Genomic DNA, 24,219 nt, shown 5'->3' with positions numbered 1-24,219 from the left:
CAGAAATCACCAAATTGCCTAATTACTATGCTAAAATCATTTACTGTCAATGAAATTTAACTGTAGCTATTATTTATATTAGCTATGTGTATTTTTACCAACTTAGAGATGTTCCTTGAGTTCTCTATTGCTACCTGGTGGTAAGAAGTAATATTTTACAGTTCTGTCAGAAGCAGTTATTGAGGGGAAAGTCTCCTGGTGCCTTCCCCCCGCATTCCACATTTCTTCATGTGTCTAGTGGCAGCTGTCCAAATTCCTTGAAGTACAATAGTTGGTTATACAGGGCAATGAAGTTATGTATTGGAAATGTAGGAATACTTAGCTATCCTAACTACTGGTCTAGTAGTTTGAGGAGGGACATTCAGATACTCCTAGGAAAAGGTGTTAAGCCCTGACTAGATGGTTGGGCTTGCTATTACATTTGTAGTTACCTAGAATGGTATACTAAGTAATTGTGTTTTTTTACTTTGGGTTTGGTGTTTGAGATTTGTGGTAATGCTTAAATTTGGATCTTTCCTATAATCATTACCTCAAAGAATATATCTAAATTATAATTTTTCTCTATAACAGTTTTGGCATTCTAGGAGTTAAATTAATCACCTGGGGATGACTAGTGTCAATTAAAAGGATTATTTTTAATCAGATTTCAGAAATGTTATTGTGTCTCCAGTCTGAGCCAAACATTAAATGTTTGTTCTGTGTGTGGCAGATAAATCTCTCTTTCCTCAGCATAGGAGAGGTATAGTCAGATTCCAAGGGGCTGGTACCATTGTGTTGGTGCTATCTTCCTACTCGCTCCAGACAGTTCATGGGAACAAGAGCTTTGGAAAGACCCATACTGCACCTTCAGTATAAGCTGTTTCTAGGAACTGTGGATCAAATCACGGGGTTCAGCTGACAGAGTTGCAACCTACAAAAGTAATTTCTGTCCTCTAAAATTGAACCGTAATCTGTTTATGAGGGCTTTTGAAATTTCTTTAAAATGGAGTTTTGGCCGTCTGTTTTCAAACAGCTTGATTTCTTAAAAAAGTTAAAGTAACAACAAAGAATCCTTTAATAAACAAAAGATCTTTCAAAATAATGTATCCAGTTGCGTGAGAATTTCTTATATAAGAACTTCAGTTATTTTCCCAAACCATTTTCAAGGATTGACTATAATGTCATTCATAAAGTATTACCGCACAGGAAGAAAGTTGGGGAAATTCTTTACCTATTTTCATCTTTGTTTTAAAAAATGTAGCCAGATTGAAAGAAAGAAGAGTTACTGCTTTACATGTTTATAGAAATCTTGATGAAACTTTTAACACTGCACTATATTTTAAATGACTTTAGGTGCCAACTGCCAGCATTTCTGTGGAGGGTAATCCTGCTCTTAATCGTGTAAGATGGACTCATTCTGGAAGAGAGATTGCTGTGGGTGATTCTGAAGGACAGATTGTCATATATGATGTGGGAGAGGTATGGGGCTCACTGCCTGTAATTTTGATACATCTGTTTAGCTTTCAGGGCATTGTAGTTATGGTATCTTTGTGGCTAAAACTAGTATTCAAGGTTCATGAATTGTATAAACTATATGGTTGTAAAGATGAAACTTTTTCCACCACAGAAGCAACTCTTGGAATTAATTTTCCTGAACTAGACGTTCTGTGTCCCCATGCAACAGATTTTGAGGATAATATCATACATTGGAAGTACCTTGTTTCTTGAGGCATAAATCACTAGAAATTAGAAATTCTTCAGGAAGAAGCAGAAATTTGGAGTCAAAGTTGAGTTTATAGACGTTGGGGCTTTCCAGAATTAAGTTCTTATTTTTCTGTATTTGTAGATTTGTTTGGGCCAGGTAGTAAAATACCTTTTGAGGGGTGCCTGGGTGGCTCTGTCAGTTAAGCATCCAGCTCTTGAATTTGGCTCAGGTCATGATCTCACAGTTGTAACATAGAGCCCCTGCATTGGGCTCTGCACTAACAGCACAGAGCCTGCATGGGATTCTCTCTCTCCCCCTCTCTCTGCCCTTCCCCTGCTTGTGCATGTGCACACTCTCTCTCAAGATAAATATTTTTAAAAAGTAGTATTACTCTTTTGAGAGATATTTGATGCAACAAATGTGAACCTTGTTGCAAAGCCATTATCATTGAATCCAGTAGGATGAGTTGCATCTCTCTCATCTTTAGTGCTTGGGTTGGCCATGCACAATGTCCAGGGTGATTTCCTTCTTGTTAGTCCTGACTAGTGCCTTAGTCACTCTTGCTTTTGCTCTGCCTTTATGATTCACCACCCCTCTGGACACCCTACAGTTTCTAGCAATTGGATCTGGGGGGAGGTAGATTGAAGCATTTAGAATAACCAATTGAACTGTCCACACAGATGGAATTCCTGTCTTTCAGCACCAGTGTGGTAGTTACTAGCCACATATGGCTATTGAACACTTAAAATGTGACTAGTACAACTAAAGAACTGAATTTTAAATGTTATTTCATTTTAAGTAATTTAATTTAATTGCCACATGTGTCTGGTAGCACCATATTGGATATCACTATCCAATCTAATATGGTAGGTTAAGAAACAGGCACATTCATTTGCCACCCTGAGTGGTTTGTGTCCTCATATGGCAGTATCTGAATTCCTCCAATATTATGATGACAGTTATCAAAAAGTTTTGGTCCTTGGATGCTTCAGGGAAGCATTTTTTTCCCCTTTTGCTGTTTGTACATCACTAAAGTGTTAAGAGATAACATACCTTCTGATGAAGGGATTAAGATATCTAAAAAGGTTATCTTATGCTCCAAGCAAAAATAAATACTTATAAGAAACCCCTTTGAAGCATGCTTCAAAAACTATTTCCTATTAGGAATAGTGCAAGAAGTAAAAACTGTTAAGGAATTCCTCCCCACCAGCAAAATCCATGAGATAGTGCATGGGAGTTATATTTACAGAGCGTCATTGTTATTTTCTCTTGCACTGATGGTGGTAACAGCAAAATCATTTCTGAGGCTGTCACAACACACTTCACAAACATCATCGTTTGTTTTGAAATGTATTGTAAAGCGTTGTTATAGTCCCTGTAATTATGGAAAGACCATTTAGGTCAATTATTACTTTTTAATGGAGAAATTATTTGAAAACAAACTGAAATACTGGGTAAGATGATCTTTTATTTCAGCGTACATTGAAAAAACATTGTTTTTCTTTTAACAGCAGATTGCTGTCCCCCGAAATGATGAATGGGCACGGTTTGGCCGAACGCTTGCAGAAATTAATGCAAACCGAGCTGATGCAGAGGAGGAAGCAGCTACCCGAATACCTGCTTAGCTCCTGACAGGGTGATATTGTAGCCTTAGTGGATTTGGGGAAAACTCTAAGTAGAACCTAAGCTATTTGCATGTTTCTATCTAAATGTTAATTAAAAGGAGATTTCGTGGATTAAACCATGGATTTAATGCAGCAAGCAAATCTTACAGTCTTACAAAAATGTCCCTTTTATATAACATGCATCTTGTTTTGGATTTGTGTCATTTTTAATACAGCTGATTGACTTTACAGATTGCAGCCTTTTCTGAATTCTTATACACAGGTTGTATATTTGGTATTAGTTATTCTTTTGAATTCTTTTCAACTTATAACACTATATGCAGGTTATTTCTAAAGTACAGATTAAATAAGTTCTGCATATTTTTAAATAATCACAATTCCCTGTTCTACTGATAATGTTCTCACTAACCATAATATGTAAGAACGTTGTTTATTCTTAGCCAGAGCATGCATACATCTGCCCAAGTTCCATTCTGATGTCCTTTTTCTTCTTTATAATTCATGTGATAGCTATCTATAAATAAAAACAAATATGCTTTAACTTTTCAGATTTTTATTTTCACTTAGCCTTGCAGTTTTAACCTTTCCATCTCTTTTATAAAGTGTCTTTTTTTCCCATATCTTTCTTTAAGCTCTTGTAAGCAGTCACCTCAAATCTCGTAGTTTTATGTCTTAACTTTTTTTTTTTTTTTGAGAGAGAGACAGAGCATGGGCAGGGGGAGAGGCAGAGTGAGAAGGAGACCGAATCTGAAGCAGGCTCTAAGCTGTCAGCACAGAGCCCGACGTGGGGCTTGAACTCACAGACTGCGAGATCATGACCTGAGCTGAAGTTGGACACTTAACTGACTGAGCCACCCAGGCGCCCCACAGTTTGGTGTCTTAAATATTCCATACGTTATACTGTAGATCTCTTAATGAATTGGACTGATGTTTAAATAACCTGTCAGTTAAAACATTTCTCCTAGGTTAACTTTTGCATTACTCCCCTACTTTCCATCTGAGATCTATTTAGTCTAAAGAATAAACAGAAAGCTGCCTCTTATTTTCACTGATTGAGATTGCTATGTATGTGAGCTTTCTGAGACTAAAACCTCCTTTGAGAGAAACTGATTTCATGGTTGCAGTAGTAGCCGTAAAGGAAAAGTGTTCAAATGACGTTGTCATTGTATCAACTCCACATCTTGAAATCCGTTACCACACAACCTTGTGTAATAAGTCTGAAAGATAAGTGACAAATATCTAAGAATTAGTGTTGAAATCAACCAATTTCAGGATTAGAGGAAAGCATTATGATCAGATCTTTATTTTATCCACTTTAAATTGTCCATTTCCTTAATCCTGACCTCTTGTCTTTCTAAAGTTTACCTGTTGTTTATTCATCAGAACATGAACTAGGAAGGGAGAGTAGATAGCAGAATTTGAACATTTTTGTTTTGGTTTTATAATTCTAACTAAAATCTGTTGGAAGATAAATTTCCAAATACAGTAATAAAATTTCTGAACTATGAGTGTCATATAGTGTAAGAAATAATCAACTAGGAATACTAGACATAACTCTAGTTCTAGCACTGGCACTCATGAGAAGTGTGATTTTAGCCAAGTCTTTCCGTCTGTTTGTATCTCATTCTTTTTATCTAGGAATAAAGCTTAGATTAGATGATTTTTAAATTTCCTTCCAGCTCTAAAATTATTAATTGTAATTACTTCAGGCAGTTCTCCATTTTAATATATTCAGTTTTCACAAATTAACACCCTAAAATTGCCTATAGCATACCAAAGATAAGTTGTTGTTTTTTTTATATTAGTAGGCAAACATCTCATGTTAGCTCATGGTAGCAGTGTCTTTGAGTCAGAAGTTCAATTTCAACAGGATAACACTGTCTTTGTATAGAGAAATTCATGTAGTCACTGTAATAGTTATTATGTTTTTTGCCATCAGTTTGTAAAAAGGACTAGAAAAAGGGAAAACATCATTATGACTAGGGTTGGGAGTCACAAGATGTGGCAAATCAGATGCTCTTTGGGCTCCAGTTGATGTGTTCAGTTGCGAAAGAATAAAGTTGGTAAGTAAAATACTTAGCACGAGAGATTGTGCTTTTGAGGAATAACTTCTCTCCCTCTCCCCGCAAAAATGCAATGGAGACCTTTGCCCATTTAACTTTAGTCTACATTTTTAGGAATACAGGAATTTAATGGGAGGAACTGCCTTTTAAGGTTGATTGTATGACAGGAAAAAAGTAAGTACTAAGACTGTCAATATTGGTGTAGAATCTTCTGACAGATCAAGCTGACTAGAAGAGTAGAGCACAGCTCTTTACTCTTTTACAAATGAAAACCTTAAAATTTTCAAAAATATCCAGTTATGGAAATTATACCTTATTCGTGATCAGTTATACTTTTTTCTGAGTGGGAAACAAGCCATAGTTTTCTCGCTAGTTTCTTATTTTGTTTATTGTATGGTTATTATCTTTTGAATGAGATGTTAAAGATTATGTTAAAGGGTTATCCCTGTTTGTGTTGGAAGAATAATCAGTTTTGCAGACAATAATTAACTTAGAATAAGTCTCAGAAGTAATTTTTGGTATAATTTAAGCAAAAAAAGAAACGCAAAAATTCATTGGTAGAATCTGTCTTCGTGTTTATAGATCCCATTCCCTACAAAGTTTAGAAAATCTCTAGATATAAAATATTGTTGCAGTAATGCTGACATACTGCATCTTGAAGGAGTGGATGGCTTAAAATTTAAGGGGAAGAAACTAAAGGAAAGTAGTATTAGGAGTGATCCTACTCTTTCAGTATTGTAAGAATGTTGACTCATTCTGTTTTGTACTAGTACTGAATAGACTAATCTCTACCTCTTAAACCATATGGAAAAGAAGGGCTTGAATGAATGAAAGATAATCTGGTGTAAAGCATGTGATTTTTCATCTTTCCATTCTCTTGGGCAGTGCAATTTTAGAAATTCTTTTTTGTTTTATGTTTGTTTATTTTTGAGAGAGAGTGAGAATGGGCAGAGGAAGGGCAGAGAGAGAGGGACAGAGGATCTGAAGCAGGCTTTGTGCCGACAGCGGCAGGGAGCCTGATGTGGGGTTCAGACTCACGAACCGTGAAATCTTGACCTGAGCCAAAGTTGGACACTCAACCAACTGAGCCATCCAGGCGCCCTTGAGCAATGCATTTTTAAATCTTTTCCACATTCCTGGTATTTCAACATTGGTATTATGTTATTTTCTAAATAGAAAAGGCTGTACAATTAGGTGTATATCGGAGAGGATGGATCACTGCTTACAGCTCCAGCTGCTCAATGGTTGTGGGAACTGAGTTGTTCCAAACATGACGTAGCATCCAAGGTGGTAGTGTCATGCCTGAATCTTGGGCATAAGTCTAGGATAAAAAGCTATTGGCTTTGCCTCATTTGATGATTTAGTGATGAGATTTCCATTCAGATTTTTTTCCCCAAGCTACAAAGAAGCAAAAAAGGAATTCTTGCTTTCCTGCTATCACCTTCCTATTGCTAAGCAACTAAAGAAAGATCTTACAGGTTTGGGAGAAATACCTGGGACTCTTCTAGTGCTCGTCAGTTATTTACTTAAAGATCTGGTTTACAGATTCTGAGGGCTTCTAGTGCTACCAAAGAATTTGAAAGTTGCCCCAGAGACAACCCGTGTTTAATAAAAAAACACCCAAGTTCAATATTTTTTTTGAATTCAAAGATTACAGTTAAGAACATTAACCAGTCTCTTTAATCTTACTGCCCCCAAAAGGTAACTTAGTATGTTAAATTTTTTAAATCCTTTTCACATATAACAAACCTGTTTTAGAAAAAGATGATACAATCCTAACTCAGAATGCCAACCAGAAGACTGAATAGTCATCACATTGCAGTACTTTTCTCAATAGGCTGACGCTCTTGGAGCTTTAGTTGGATTTTAGGTGTACAGATTCTTCCTGCCTGCCATGTTCACAACTTCTTAAAGTTCAAATGGATTTCAGGTATTTAAGTTTTCAGTATATAGTTCCTAACCACTGATAGTTTCAACATAGCCAATCAGCTATCTTTTACAGACTTTTCTAAAATTACAGTATTTTGTGTTGTTAGTTTCATAGCAGGAATCTCGGTTTTGGCTTCTTAATATTCCATTACCAGTTCCCATTCAGAGGATGGAACAGCTTGCACTCAGGTAAGCTTTCAGAAAGGTCTGTTTCACTTTGTGAGGTCATTTATTCAGGTGTCTGGTAATGTATTATCATGCCTGTTTTTTAATGTGCTTGATTTGGCCAGAAAGCTGTGAGGCAGTGATTGTGTGGGGTGTAGAACACACCCACCTGGTGCCGAACATGCAGAGACCTGCCTCTGGTGACTTCAGAAATCAGGTATAGCACCGGTAAGGCTTTGATGGCGAGGAATGTTATCTTTCGTGAATTTTCATACTAGATTAAAAAACATTTTTTTCTGAACAAAGTAACGGAAATGGTTTGGAACAGAATCTCTTCTGCTTAAGTGGGGCTGGTGTATGAGAAAAAGAACACTGGGCTCAGAAGACCCAAATTCTATTCCTGATACCACCCGTAATGTAACCTGGGACAAGGGTCAGTATTCGTCTGGGTTAAATGAGGAAAATGTTCACTTTCTGTGAAGATTACAGGAGATACTGTGTATGTGAAAACTTGTAAATTATAAAGTCCCACACAAATAAGGAACTTTTCTCTTTTTCTTAAGGATACAAAAATGTAAAGAGACCATTTGTGTAGCCATCTGTGCAGCGTAATAAGAATGCATCTTCTGAAGGTTAAGTGGTTTGGTGTCCAAGAAAAAATTTTTTTATTCTAAGACATCATAATTTAACTCTCAGATGTTTAGGAATGGCAGTGAACTGAGGGATATTAATTACCCTTAATCAGTGATACTTTTCCCAGGAATGTTTTATTAAATTCTGTGGTTTATAAATTATGAAAATAGGAAAACAATGACCCACTCTGAATTTCCAGCCTGTACTCAGCTGTTGCTCTTATGTTACTTACGTAGAACATGGGTTGTGATATCTGGAGACCGAAAAAGAGGAGGTGGAACCTCTTTTACAAATCATTGAGAAAAAAATTCATGACTACCCAACTACATGGTAGCAGAACTGGAATCAGTCACTTACACAAAATTCTGGGGAGAAGTTCTTCAACTTTTAAAACTTACAGTTCCGGGCGCCTGGGTGGCTCAGTCGGTTAAGCGTCCGACTTCAGCTCAGGTCATGATCTCATGGTTCGTGGGTTCGAGCCCCACATCAGGCTCTGTGCTGACAGCTCAGAGCCTGGAGCCTGCTTCGGATTCTGTGTCTCCCTCTCTCTCTGCCCCTCCCCTGCTCATGCTCATGCTCTGTCTCAAAAATAAATATAAACATTAAAAAAAATTTTTTTTAACTTACACAGTTCCATTCCTTCTTCCCTACAGTCAGTCCCTTTGAAAATAACTTGTGTTTGCTGTAGGAAGATAATTACTAGAAGGAGGAGCTTCAGTCCTTGATGACCTGTGTATGGCTGTCAGGCTTAGAGGAAGCCCTAAGATGAGTCCTGCACTAATAGCTTTTATCTAACTCACATCTGGATTGGCAGATCTCTGCTATCTCATTGTATCCAAAATGTGATTTTGAAATAAGTCAAAACTTGACATGTTAATGAGTACCGATTGAGCAAGAAACTTGGTAAAATGACTAGGTCCTTCCTAATGGGCTTCATTCCCAATAATGTTTGATACAGTCATGATCTGTCAGTACATGGAGGGTTGTTAGATGGCTGTGAAGGACCTGTCCTCTTCTATCAGCTCTCCTGAAACTTAGGAGTTACTTGAATAGAGGTGGTATCAATTGGGAAAAAGGACTTTTGTATTTTGTGTTGAAAATCAGACAAAGAAGGGTGCCTGGGTGGCTCAGTTGGTTAAAGGTCCGACTCTTGATTTCAGCTCAGGTTGTGATCTCAGTTCATGAGATTGAGCCCCACATCAGGCTCTGTGCTGACAGCGTGGAGGCTGCTTGGGATTCTCTCTCTCTCTCTCTCTCTCTCTCTCTCTCTGCCCCTCGCACTCTTGTGTACTCTCTCACACAAAATACACATTAAAAAAAATTAGATAAGAAGAACAGTGTGATTCATAGAAGACTGCCCCTGGGGTTTGTTGTTCCTCATCTCTCTAGACCTTCATCCTAAATATTGTAAAATGAATGCCATAGTAATAGTAGTGTAACAAGAGAATAACTCGAATAATAGATCCACAGAGATCAAAAGCCCCCCAAAAGGCTATAACGTTATCAGGATGTTGTACCTTAGTTGGAACTATATCCACTGAGAGGAAACAGTTGACCACAAAATTCTAATGTTGGGTTGGTAAACTCGTTCAAAACATGGTGGCTCTGAGATTTGTATTTCTAGTATAAAGAGTCTTGGACTTATAGTCAGCTTGTGTTGAAACTCAGTTAACCATAACTCTGAGCACATGGTTTCACCTCTCTAAGCTTATTTCTACATCTGCTGCTTCACAGGGCTGTTATAGAATTAAACCAGAATCTGTGTGAAAATGAAGAATTATACAAAAAAAAAAAAGATACAAATATGAGGCATTGCTATTATGGTACGTGATGAGTAAATAGCCTTTAACAGGTTCAATAACTGCTCTTCAGTAGCACTTACAAGTTTATACGCTTTATCTCTTGGCTGTTAGAGCTTAAAGACAAGCTTGTACAAGTTCAGAGGTCTCTGCTTTACCACACAAGGCTTTCTGGATTGACCCGTTAGGATTCCCTTCTAATCCTTCTCCCCTCCCCTTGCTTCCTCTACTGAAAGAGACCGCAAAACCAGAATGGAGTAAGTTTCAAAGAAAAAGAATGGGGAAGAAACACTCAAAAGATCTTCCACTAACTCTTCATACTTAATGGAACTGTATATTTCTTGTTTCCAAAGTTTCCTCTGCTTTACAAAGAACTGGCCTTTGTGCATTCTGACCATGTATTTATTAATAACTGGTAGCATTTATTGAGCATTTGCTAAATGATTATATATGACATACTCTTATTTATCCTAGCTTCCTATAGTGTGGGAACTATTATGATTACTAATATACAAAAACAAACTAATTTGAACCAATTTCTGTGGGCCTGATTTATAGCCAGTTTCCAATGGTACAAACGCCCCCACCACGGCCAATAAATAGCAAACTACCAATGTGATATCACTGAATATGGAATTGGGAACATGCGCATATAATGGGGTTCTCCTTCAGCTGGTACAAGCCAGGTCCAGAATATCACTGGGCTTTGGGACATTAAGTGATTCACAATCTACGAACTAAACCTAAACAGTCTGATTTTAGAGCTGTGTTCTTAAGCACCACACTACACTGCCTTTATGATCTTAGCCAATCAACAAGTCAGTTTTTTATCCAGATAAGCCTACGTACTAGCTACATGTTTAGAAGACTATATTTAAAAAAAAACAAAAAAACAACTCTGTAAGAGAGAGGAATTAAGATTAGTTTTCTGGCTTCTAGGAACCTACAAAGTAAGTTTCCACTGGCTGAGGATGATGGCAGTAGCTGTGACTTGATAGCTGAGCCATCGTGTGACATCCCTTATGGCATCTCTGTTAGCAAGGACTGTACCTAAAACCCATTTAGCAGTCACTACTTTTCTCCTCTGTAGGCCCTCCCCCTAACATTTACAGGCCTTGAAGCAGTAGGTCAGAAGATTTCACTGTTATAAAAACAAGCTATTAAATTATGTTCATAGCATGTACATATAGCTTGGATTTTAGAATTTTCAGAATTCCACCTCAAAATGTAGCAGCCAGAGGAGAACCAGCCCACAGCCCATTCCTCTCCTTCTCTTCCACCTGTTCTGTGAATGATGAGCCTCCAAGGAACTCTTGTGAATTCTTCAGCCCACATGCCTAAATTTTGAACCACTGGAAAACCACAGGCACTTCTTGACTACCCTTTAGATTTATAGGTGCATTTTAGGGAAGTGGACCTGGTTGAAGAAGCTCATGCAGGCTCTGGAAGCTGAGCTGTTCAGGGAGAAAATTTGAGGCCCAGGTACCTTGAACATGATCTTATAAAGGAATAAGATGGGCTCGAGGTGGGGATATCCTATTGGCCCTGCAGGGGCACAGCTATAGGAGGGTGTAGGCATAGATTTTGAAGATATCCTCTAAAATGAGGCACCTAAGGGCAGTGCTGGGCCTTTTCTCTTAAAGTCAATTGAGTAGTTTGTTGTTTTTTTTTAATTTTTAGGCATAATTAAGATGTAAGATTGTGTAAGGTGTCCAACGTGTTTATTTTATATACTTATATAAACAGCCATTTAGCATGAAAAAGTGTTAGCTAATACCTCTTTCATGTCACATAATTACATTTTTTTGTGTGTGTGTGTGGTGGGAACAATTAAGATCTAGTTGCTTAGCAACTTTGAAATTTATAATATGGTACTGCCTATAATCACTGTGCTGTGCATTACATCTCCAAGTTTGTACCCTTAAGTAGTATATCCCCAAGTATCTCACCCCCCAGCCTCTGATAACCACCAATCTACTGTCTGCTTTTGAGTTTGGCTTTTTTGAAAGATTCTGCCTATAAGGAATATCATACAGTATTCGTCTTTGTGTCTGACTCACCTCACTTAGTATTAATGCTTTCAAGTGTCCATCCATGTTGTTACAAATGGCAGGATTTTCTTCTTTCTCATGGCTGAATAATATTGCTGTGTGTATGTGTACCATAACTTCTGCATCCATTCATCTGTTGAAGGACAATTAAGGTTGTTTCCATATCTTGGCTATTGGAACAGTGCTGCAGTAAACATAGAAGTGCATATATCTCTTCAAAATCCTTTTTTTTCATTTCCTTTGGATATATATCCAGAAGTGGAATTGTTGGATCATAAACAGTAGTTCTATTTTTAATTTTTTTGAGGAGCCTCCCTACTTTTTTCCCATTGTAGCTACACCAGTTTACATTCCTACCAACAGTTATACAAGGGTTTCTTTATCCTCACGTCCTCACCAACACTTATCTCGTCTTCTCAATGATAGCCATTCTAATAGGTATGAAGTGGTGGTATCTCATTGTGGTTTGATTTGATTTTCCCTAATGATTAGTGATGTTGAACACCTTTTCATGACCTGTTGGCCATATATATGTCTTCTTTGGAAAAATGTCTATTTCCTATGCCTGTTTTTTAATTGGATCATTTGGGGTTTTGTCATTGAGTTGTAGGAGTTCTTTATATATTTTGGATATTAACTTCTTATTGGATAAATGATTTGCAAATGTTGTCTCCCATTCCATAGATTGCCTTTTCATTTTTTTAACTTTTGTTTGCTGTGCAGAAGCCTTTTTGTTTGATGCAGTCCTACTTGTTGATTTTTGCTTCTGTTGCTTGTGCTTTTGGGGTCATATCCAAAATATCATTGCACAGACCAATATGAAGGAGCTTCTTCCCTTTGTTTTTTTCTAGGAGTTTTACAGTATCAGACCTTATGTTTAAGTCTTTAATCCATTTTGAGTCAATTTTTGTAAGTGCTCTAAGGGTTCAATTTCATTTTTCTACATGTGATTATCCACCTTTCCCAACACCATTTGTTGAAGTTCTTTTCTGATTGAGTGTTCTTAGCTCCCTTGTCAAATAATAGTTAACTCTGCAGGTAGGGATTTATGTCTGGGCTCTTCATTCTGTTCCATTGGCCTGTGTGTCCTTTTTTTTTTAATGTCAGTATCCTACTATTTTAACTATAGCTTTGTAGTATAATTTGAAATAAAGAAATGAGATTCCTCTGGTTTCTTTCTTCTCTGGATTGCTTTGGCTAGTCAGGGTTTCAAATTTTAGGATTGGTTTTTCTAGGTCTTGAAAAAGGCCATTGGAATTTTGATAGAGATTGTGTTGAAGCTGTAGATGGCTTTGGGGAGTATGGACATTTAAACAATGTTAATTCTTTTGATCTATGAGCATGGGATTTCTGTTTGTTTGACTCACTTTCTTTCATCAGGGTCTTGTAGTTTTCATTGTACAGATCTTTCACTTCCTTGGTTAAATTTATTCCTTAAGTATTTTGTTGTTTTTGATGCTATTGTAAGTGGATTTATTTATATGTTTCACCGTTAGTGTATAGAAATGGAGCTGATTCTGTATGCTGACTTTTATCCTGCAACTTTGAGCTTGTGTGTCCTTCAAACTGAAGTGAGTCTCTAGTAGGCAGCATATAGTTGGGTTTTTTTTTTTTTTAAACCCTCCAGCTACTCTGTGCCTTTTGTTAGTGAATTCAACCCATTTATATTTACAGTTATTACTGATACGTAAGGACTTACTAATGCCATCTTATTAATTGGTTTCCAGTTTTGTATTTCCATTTTTTTTTCCGTTTCTGCCTACCTTTATTGGTGACTTTTCACAGTGATATGTTCTTTTTCCCCTTTCTGAATCTTTTGTGAATCTGTTCTAGGTTTTTATTTGTGGTTACCATGAGGCTTACATAAAATGTCTCATAGATAGGAGCATCTGGTTGGCTCAGTCACTTGAGTGTTGGACTTCAGCTCAGGTAGTTCCTGAGTTCAAGCCCTACATCCAGCTCAATGCTGCCAGTGCAAAGGCTGCTTCAGATCCTCTGTCCCCCTCTCTGTGCCCCTCCCCTGCTTGTGCTCTCTCTCAAAAATAAAATAAACATATTTAAAAAACAAAATCTCATAGATAAAAGTCCATATTAGGGATGCCTAGTGGCTCATTTGGTTAAGTGCCTGACTCTTGATTTCAGCTCAAGTCATGATCTCACAGTTTGTGGGTTCAAGGCCCACATTGGGCTCCACACTAACAGCCAGAGCCTACTTGGGATTCTCTCTCTCCTCTCTTTCTGCCCCTCCCCTGCTCGCACTCTTGCTCTTTCAAAATAAAGTTAAAATAGTCCATTTTGAAGTCCTACTTCAGTTGCACAAAAAGCTTCATCCTTTTGCATTTTCCTTTCATATTTTTGATGTCATTATTCTTTGTATTGTTTATTCATTAACAAAGTAGCTATAATTATTTTTAATACTCTTCCCCTTTAACCTTTCTACTACAGTTAAGTGGTTAACAAACTTATTACAGAATTAGAGTTTTCTGATTGTATATACATAAACTGCATATATAACACTTTTACCAGTGTGTTGTATATTTTCCTGTGTCATCATGTTGCTGATTAGCCTTTTTTGAGATTGAAAAACTCCTTTCAGCATTTATTGCAAATCTAGTGGTAATGAACTCCCTCAGTTTTTGTCTGTGAAAATAGTTCTTCATATCTGAGGTATAACTTTGCCAGACAGAGTATTCTTGGCTGGCAATTTTTTTCTTTCAACACTTTGATTCTACTCTGTCCTGACCTATAGTTTCTGCCGAGTCTCTACTCATAGCCTAACAGGGATTCCTCTGTAGGTTACAGGCTTTTCCCCCCCACTGGCTGCTTTTAGGATTCTGCCTTTATCTTTGATTTAAAACAGTTTTATTATAATGTGTCTTAGAGAAAGTCTTCTTGCATGGAGATAATAGGGTGACCTCTTAGCTTCATGAACTTGGATGTCCCTAGCTCTCCCCAGGTTTGGTAGATTCTCAACCATTATTTGTTCAAATAAATTTTCTGCCCCCTTTTCCTGTTCTCCTTCTTGAACCCCAGCTATTCTAATATTTGTTTTGATGGAATGCTATTGATTACATAGGCTTTCTTTTTTATTCATTTTTCTTTTTCCTGATCTGTGTTATTTCAACATTTCTGTCCTCTAAATCACTTATTCTGTCTTCCATTTGCTTTTACTCTGCTTCAGATGTTCTCTGTTGCATTTTTCATTTCAGTCATTCAGTTTTTCAGCTTCAGAATTATTTTGGTTCTTTATGATCTCTGTCCCTTGGATAAATATTTCATTTTGTTGTTTTTTTTTTCCCTCTGATTACATTGACTTGTCTGAGTTTTCTTGTAGTTCATTTCTTATTTTATCAGGTAGATCACAAAACTCCATACCTTTGAGAGCATGGTTATTGGATAATTATTTTATTTTGGTGATGTGTTTCCTTGATTTTTCATGTTCCTTGTAGTTTGGCTTGCTCCTTTTGCATGTGAAGTAGCTGATATCTCTTTAGATCTTTACTAGATGCTTTCAGATGGAGTATACTGTTAGTGCTGCTGTATTCGGAGTTTTCTCTGGCTTTGTATAAATACACCCAACTACATAAATTCTTCTTGCTCTCTGTTATGGCAGAATTCTTAAGCTTTTATATCTTCCCTGGTCCTTACCACTCACCAGTGCCCACTGGAATCCTCTCATTTTTCAGAAGGTGGCACTATAGCTCAGGTTTCTGGTTTCTCTCTGATGGTGTTTACTTGACTTACTGTTGCGTTTGCACTCCAGTGTGCACAAGCAGCTGGCTGCAGGGTCAGGGGAGATGTTGGTTTAGCCCTTGGGGTGATTGGGTGCCTATGGACCCAGTGGGATGATCCTTGGGTGAATCACTCCCAGAGGCTTGTGGGCTGAGTTCCTGAGCACTGCCAACAGGAAATGCATTCTTCAATGCCCTTTGATAGTCTTATCTGGCTCTTTCCCAGACCACCCTCGCCCCAGTCATAAAGGTCCCTCACCACTGGTCCCCTCACAGTGAGCCAGACACTCACTGCTTTCCTTGACCCCAGGGAAGGGATTGCCACTGCTGGATAGTTCAGCCCTATCCATCATGGCTATGTGAAAGTTCCTCTTACAGTCCACACTAAACAAACTTATTTTTTGTTTTTTTGTTTTGGGGGGTTTTTTTGTTCCCATGGTGTGATGGAATCTCCTCTTGGGAAGTCTGGATTTTTGCAAATTCTTTCTCATCCATGCATATCCACCTAGGACAGTACTTTCCAAGTTCTTCTCTGACTGCAGCAAGAGGGTTTGAGGCAGTTTTGCTGGTTCTTCAGCCCATAACAAGGTCTGGATGCAGGGGTGGGCAAGACTCCTCCTAGGTCCCTTGGCAGATGGTGCTCATTCCCACAGTGCTTTTGTTCAAGGATGGATGTCTACTTCATTGTTTAAAAAGGGGGACAAAAGTCACTACGATCCTGAGTTTTTAAGATAGTTCTATTGTCTCTAATACTTCAATGCAAATAAAATCGATTATCACTAAGTACTATTTCATGACCCCTAAGAGTATTCACTGCTGCGAATTGCTTTTTAGTATTGAGAGGTGCATCACAAAATTGTGGGTGTTAGGAAGCAAAGAGCTAAAATTTCAATAGCTCCTTGTAAACAGTACTTTCTGTGAACAGATAGTAGTACATCACATTTTGTAACTAGAGGACCATCCTGGGAGCCACTGCAACACTAGTTCTTTTCAAGGAAGTTAACTGGAATAAAAGAAAGGCTATAAGAATTTTTTTTTTTTCTGTTTTCTTAAAGTGGTAGTAGTAAGATTGGATCAAGATGGTAGACAGGACAGGATCTATCTCTCTCAACCCTAAATTCTATATAAGGTGATAAAGCAGAAGAGAAATAATAAAATCTGCTACAGCACTGAAAAACTAAGGGCTAGCAAGAGAGTAGAAGTTTTGAAAAATGCCAGAAAGATAAAAAGCTGGGATCAAAGCTATGGCAAATAAAATGAGGAAACTGCAACACAAAAGAGATAAAGACTACTACACACAAAAGAATGGGTTGAAATCCAGAATCAACCGACACAAAGAGCAGGAAGGTGCTCATGGCTGCTGGTAAGGGTGATTCATTAGGGAGTTGATGCACAATAGCTAAGCAAGTCCCATTCCCCAACCATGGGCCAAGTGGTGGGCAGAAGGGGTGTCCATACCCAACTATAACATAACAGGGAAACCACTGGAGCAGGAGAAATAGGGCAATGCCACCCCCCACCACCAGGTACTTGCTTATCAAGAGAAGTCTATACCCAGAATCAAAATATTGGCATATATGCACCTGGCAGCATAGCCCACCCCTCCCATTATGGACTTTGATAAACAGAACAACATCCACAAAAAGAAATCTCAAACACAAAAGTGAGCAACTAAATAAATTACAACTATGAATCACCAAAATATTTCAAGAAAGCCAAGAATATGAAAGGCCCAAACAAATTTTTTTAAAAGTCCACAGAATAAACTGTATTTAATATATCCCAAAGGCATAGAAGAGGATATCAGTCACTAAATTTAAAAAACAAGAAACAGGCCAGTCAAGGGATACAGCTGAAGAGCAAAGCTGTCAGCAGAATGATCACAAGGAAGCTCCCGTTACTCAACCTAGAAGTATTGATGGAGAAACTCTCAAGGAAAACTAAAAGATGCTGGGGTAGTTCCAAAAATCCCAAAATCTACCTAAACAGAAAGGAAATAAATGAGAAAATGTAGAGAGACCAAAAGAGTGGAACAGATTCCTTTGGTCTGAAAAGTTTTAGGAATAAAAAGGGTTCATGCCCATTCAAGCATAGAACCAGATGAATTTTTAAAAGGAAAATTTTAAAGTACCAACACTACAGGACCAATCCTAAAAACTGTCAGAAGCCAAAAAAAAAAAAAAAGTTATATACAAGTTAACACTACTGGCATCAAGCGTCTCTTTGACAAGAATATATGAAGACAAAGAAAATTACTTTGAACTAAGAATTCTAGACTTCCAGTTTCTAGTCCTGCATAAAAGAAGTTTAGAAGTTGCCACTCTGTACTAAAAGCAAGTAAAAAGCTGAACAAACAACTCTTCCTAGATCCATAAGGGAAGTAAGGTCAAAGTGCAAACCACTGTCCCCCCAAAATTAGACCGACAAGCAAATATAGAAAACCACAACATACTAGAGCAATTACATCCATGGGAACCAGTGCCAGGGTAGGGAAAACTGAACAGCAATTGACAAATTGCTGGAGGTTCAATGTGTGGAAAAATCAGTTAAAACTCCAGGGGAACCCAGTCATGTGAAGTGTAGACTAGGGGAAGGAACAGCTTTTGTTTTACCACAGGAGTCCCTACTAGTGTCTCAGTGAATACCTAAAAATAATCCCCTTGTGTTTTCAGCAGGAGGAGGAGAAAAGGAACTATTTTTGAAGTATGCTACAGCATTCTGTTTTAAGGTCTGCCCTCAGAAAAAGTAATTAACCAGAGCCTAACTACCTGAGGGAAGAGAAGCACCCATCTCTGGTGCACTCTAGCCATCCTGTCCCACCTATCAAGAAAAAAATTACAAGATTCACTAAGAGTCAGAAAACTTACTTTTTAAGAGAGTAGACATCAAAATTAGATGATATGGCAGGAATGTTGGAATTAGGAGACCAGGAATTTAAAACTAGGATTTAATATGTTAAGGGCTCTAATGGAGACAACATGCAAGAACAATGGGCAACATAAAAAAAGAGATGGAAATTCTAAGGACAAACCCAAAAGGAATGCTAGAGATCAAAACACAAATGAAGAATGCCTTTGATGAGTTTATGAGTGAACTGGATGTGGCTAAGAATCTCTGAGCTTAAAAATGTCTCATTAGAAACTTCTAAAACAAAAAAGAAAGTATCTAAAAACTGGGATGACTACAGAAGTTGTAATGTGTATAATGGGAATACCAGAAGGAAAAAATAGAAGGAACAAAACAAGAATTTGAAACAATGAGAATTTTTCCCCAATTAAGGTCAGATACCAAACCACAGAACCAGTAAGCTTAGGGAACATCAAGCAGAAGAAATGCCAAAAACAAACAAAAAACAAAAACCCAAAAAACAACCTACACCTAGGATTTAGTTTTAAAACCACAGAAAATCAAAGATAAAGAAAAAATCTTAAAAGCAGCCAGAGAAACACCTACCTATAGATGAACAAAGATTTAAGAATAATACCCAACTTTTCAGAAACCATGAAAGGAAGAAGACAAATATTTAAAAGTGTTGAAAGGGAAAAAACCACCAACCTAGAATTCTGTAGCATGTGAAATTATCCTTAAAAAGTGAAGACAAAGATTTTCTCAAAACAAAAACTGAGGGAATTTGTTGCCAGGAGACTTACCTTGCAAAAAATGTTAAAAGAAGTTCTTTAGAGAGAAAAAGAATGATACAGGTCAGAAAAACTGTTCCACATAGAAAAAGGAAGAGCATCAGAGAAGGAATAGTGAAGGTAAAATTAAAACTATGTTTCTTATCCTTAATTGATGTAACAGGTAAATTTGTTTAAAATAATAGCAACAGGGGTGCCTGGGTGGCTCAGTCGTGAGCATCTGACTTTGGCTCAGGTCATGATCTCAGAGTTCGTGAGTTCGAGCCCCGCATCATGCTCTGTGCTGACAGTTCAGAGCCTGGAGCCTGCTTCGGATTCTGTGTCTCCCTCTCTCTGCCTCTTCCCCTCTCATGCTTTATCTCTGTCTCTCAAAAATGATAAACATTAAAAAAAATTTTTTTTTAAATAGCAACACCATATTCAACTATATATACTTGTGTGTGTGTGTGCGCGCACTAATGTACAAGTGAAGTGAATGACAGCAATGAAGGGACAGAAGGGAGGAATGAGGATTATTTTATTATAAGGTATTCCCACTATGTATAAAGTAGAATATTACTTGAAAGTGGACTTGGATTGGTTATAAGTTTATATTGAAAACTCTAGGGGAACAACTAAAGTTTTTAAAAAGTATGCTATGGGCGCTTGGGTGGTTCAGGTGGTTAAACATCTGACTTCAGCTCAGATCATTATCTGGTATGTGAGTTCGAGCTCCGCATCAGGCTCTGTGCAGACAGCTCAGAGTCTGGAGCCTGCTTCAGATTCTGTGTCACCCTCTGTCTCTGCCACTCCCCTGCTCGCTCTCTCAAAAAATAAATTAAAAATAAATAAATAAAAAAAAATTTTTAAGTATGCTATAAAAAGATAAAATGGGATCATATGAAATGCCCAATTAAAGCCAAAAAAGGCAGAAGAATGGAAGATAAAAATAAGAAAAAGGGCAAGGAATAGAAAACAGTAACAAATATGGTAGGTATTAATGTAAGTATATAAATAATCACTTTGAGCATCAGTGGTCCAAAATTCATCAATTAAAAGGTAGACTATCATAGCTGTCAAAAAATAAGACCCAAATATGTGTCGTCTATAATAAACACACTTTAGCAAAGTGCCTCGGTGGCTCAGTCAATTAAGCATCCAACTGTTGATTTCAGCTTGGGTTATGATCTCATGGTTTGTGAGTTTGAGCTCTGCGATTCTCTCAAATCTTGGGATTCTCTCTCCCTGTCTTCCCCTGTTTATTGCTCGCTCTTTCAAAAATAATTAAACTTTATAATAAACACATTTTAAATATAAAGACACATACAGATTAAAAGCAAATGGGTGGAGAAAAATACACCATGCCAACACTAATCAAAAGAAAGCAGGAGTAACTATATTAATTTGAGACAAGAGCAGACTTAAAAACAAGTTATTGGGAATCAAGAAGGATTTTATGTAATGATAAAAGGGTCAATTCTCCAAAACAACCCCCAACAATCCTTGATGTGTATGCACCTAACAGAACACCCACCTGAGATTAAAACTAGTAAAACTGAAAAAAATACATAAAACCACTATAATAGTTGGAGACTTCAACACCCCTCTCTCAGAAATGGACAGATCCAACAGGGAGAAAATCAGTAAAGATGCTGTTGAACTCAACAGCACCATCAATCAACTGGATATAATCCATATCTGTAGACTATCCAAAAACAATACACATTCTCAAGCTCACATGGAACATTCACCAAGATAGACCACATTCTGGGTCATAAAACACACACAAAAATTTTTTAAAGAACAGAAATCACACAATCCCCTCAGACCACAATGTAACTAAACTAGAAGTCAATAACAGAAAAACAACTGGAAATCCCAAAATATGTGGAGATTAAGCAACATACTTCAAATAACATTGGTCAAGAAAGAAATCTCAAATTTTACAATATTTTGAATTAAATGAAAACATATCAAAACTCATGGGAGTTAATAAAAGCAGGGCTTAGAAGAAAATATAAGCATTGAATACATATATTAGAAAGGAAAAAAGATCTAAAAGTAATTTAAGTTTCCACCTTAGGAAACTAGAAAAGGAGCATTAGAAGAGAAATAAACATTAGAGCAGAAATCAATCAACTGAAAATAGGTGATCAATAGAGAAAAATCAGTGAAACCAAAAAGCTGGTTCTTTAAGAAGCTCAATAATATTGATAAGGCTCAGCCAAACTAAAAAGGGAAATTATTGCTAATAACAAATGAAAGTGGGGACATCACTTCAGATCCCAAGAATATTAAAAGTATAATAAAGGAATACCACAAAAAACTTTATGCCCACATATTTGATAACCTAGATGAAATGGACTAATTCCTTGAAAGACACAATTTGCCAAAACTCCCAAAAGAAGAAATAATATGAATAGGTTCATATCAAAGAAATTGAATCAATAATTAACTCTCCAAAACAGAAAGCACCAGACCCAGAAGGGTTCACTGGTGAATCCTACCAAACATTTAAGGCAGAAATTCTACTACTTCTCTACAATCTCAGAAGATAGAAGAGGGAGTATTTTCTAACTCATTCTATGAGGCCAGCATTATCTTAATACCACAGCCAACGACATTACAAGAAAACAGAACTATAAACTATCTCTCATAGATGCAAAAATCCTCAATAAAATATTAGAAAATTGAATCCAACAATGTGTAATAATAATTACACACCACAACCAATTGGGATTTATCCCAGGCATGCAAGACTGGTCAACATTTGAAAATCATTGTAATCCATCACAATAGGCTAAAGAAAAAACACATGGTCATATCAATACATGCAGAAAAAGCATTGACAAAATCTTGAACACTCATTCTTGATAAAACTCTGTAAACTGGGACTAGAAAGGAACTTATTCAACTTGATAAAAAAATATCTACAAAAATCCTACAGCTTAATGGTGAGAAACATGAAGCTTTCCCACTAATATGGAAGAAGAGCTTTTACATTATGAGAAAGCAGACAAGGATGCCCCCTCTCACCATTCCTTTTCAACGTATTGGAAGTATTAGCTAACGCACTAAGACAAGGAAAGGAAATAAGAGATACACAAATTGGGAAGGAAGGAATAAAACTATTGGCTTGAAAATGAACATGATTGCCTATGTAGAAAATCTGAAGGAAGTGACAAAACAAACCAAAAAACAAAAACAAAACCAAAAACCTTCCTGGACCTAGTATGTGATTATAGCAAAGTTAAAGGATACAGGATTAATGTACAAAAAGTCCATTTCTTTCCCATATTCCAGCAATGTACAAGTAGAATTTGAAGTTAAAAACACCATACCATTTACATTAGCATGCCCAAAATTAAATATTTATATATAACAACATAAGAAAAAGATCTACATGAAGAAAACTATAAAAGTGATGAACAAAATCAAGGAACTAAACAGATATTCCACGTTTGATAGCAAAACTCAACATTGTCAAAATGCCAGCTTTTCCCACCTTGACTGATCAATTTCAATTAAATCCCAATTGAAATCCCAGTAAGTTATTTTGTAGGTAACACCAAACAGATCCCAGAGTTAATAGAGGCAAAAGACAAATAGCCAACACAATATTGAAGAAAAACAAAGAGGACTGACACCACCTGACTTCAAACATAGTATACAGTCATAATAGTCAAGATGGTATGATATTGCCCAAAAAAAAAAAAAAATCAATGGAACACAAGAGAGAGGCCACATTTAAACCCACATAATCAAGCAATCTTTGACAAAGGAGGAAAGGCAATACAATGGAGCAAAGACAGTCTTTTCAACAAATGGTGCTAAAACAACTGAACATTCACAAATTAAAAAAAAAAAAAAAATCTTGGGGCACCTGGGTGGCTCAGTCAGTTAAACGTCTAAATTCTACTCTTGAAATCACTATTACACTATACATTAGCCAAGTTGGATATAATTTTTTTTAATAAATAAATATACTCTTGCCATTTGATCCAGTAAATAAACAAACACTTACCATATGATCCAGTAGTCATGCTCCCTGGTACTTACTCAAAGGAGCTGAAAACTTGTGTCCTGCACCTGGATGGTTACAGCAGCTTTATTATTCATTGCTGCCCAAACTTGGAAGCAACCAAGATGTCCCTCCGTAGGTAAATGGATAAACACTTAGTATATCCAGACAGTGAAATATTTAGCACTAAAATGAGTACTCAAGCCATGAACAGAAATGGAGGAATCTTAATTATATGTTACTAAGTTAATGAAGCAATCTGAAAAAGGCTATATACTCCATGATTCCAAATACATGACATTCGGGAAAAGGCAAAACTACGGAAATTAAAACATCAGTGATTGCCAGGTGTTAAGGGCAAGAGATGGAGGAGTAAGTGGGACACAGAGGATCTTCAGGGCAGTGAAAATACTCTGTATGCCACCATAATGATGGATAAATGTTGTTATGCATTTGTTCAAAGTCATAAAATATACACCAAGCGTGAACCCTAATGTAAACTATAAACTTTGCATGATTCTAATGTGTCAATGTAGGTTCACTGAGTGTAACAAATGTACCACTCTGATGGGGGAAATGTTGATAATGAGGGAGGCTCTGCATGTGTGGAGATATAGGGGGTATATATGGAAAATCTCTATAATACCACTTAATTTTGCTGTGAATCTAAAACTCAAGAAAGAAAATATTTTTTAAGATAGTAAAAACAAAGAAATTAAATGATATACTACAGATATAAATATAAATATCTATTTAATAATCTAGTAAATATATATTTTACACAAAAGAAAGCAGCAAAAGAAGACAGGAACAAAAAGAAAGAAATGAGATATATAGAAAAAATCCAGTTACCAAAACTAAGTGAATTCAGCAAGATCATAGGATACAAGATCAATATAGA

General features: G+C 36.8%; 1 protein-coding gene across 6 annotated transcripts in view; it reads left to right on the top strand.

Moving 5' to 3' along the window:
- Positions 1 to 3,850, top strand: part of DYNC1I2 (dynein cytoplasmic 1 intermediate chain 2) — a 58,774-nt gene extending 54,924 nt beyond the window's left edge. For all 6 annotated transcript variants that reach the window (XM_019459479.2, XM_019459473.2, XM_019459500.2 and 3 more), the window contains 2 exons: positions 1,333 to 1,458; positions 3,196 to 3,850. In XM_019459479.2, the coding sequence (XP_019315024.1) occupies positions 1,333 to 1,458; positions 3,196 to 3,309 (240 nt within the window). In that variant the 3' untranslated portion in view covers positions 3,310 to 3,850. The remainder of the gene's footprint in view (positions 1 to 1,332; positions 1,459 to 3,195) is intronic.
- Positions 3,851 to 24,219: the final 20,369 nt, after the last annotated feature.

This window comes from Panthera pardus, unplaced genomic scaffold, assembly GCF_024362965.1.
Source record: "Panthera pardus isolate Hobbes unplaced genomic scaffold, ASM2436296v1 HiC_scaffold_10, whole genome shotgun sequence".
NCBI lineage: Eukaryota > Metazoa > Chordata > Mammalia > Carnivora > Felidae > Panthera > Panthera pardus.
Note: the sequence above shows the minus strand (reverse complement) of the source record. Positions and strands in the feature narration are given on the sequence as shown.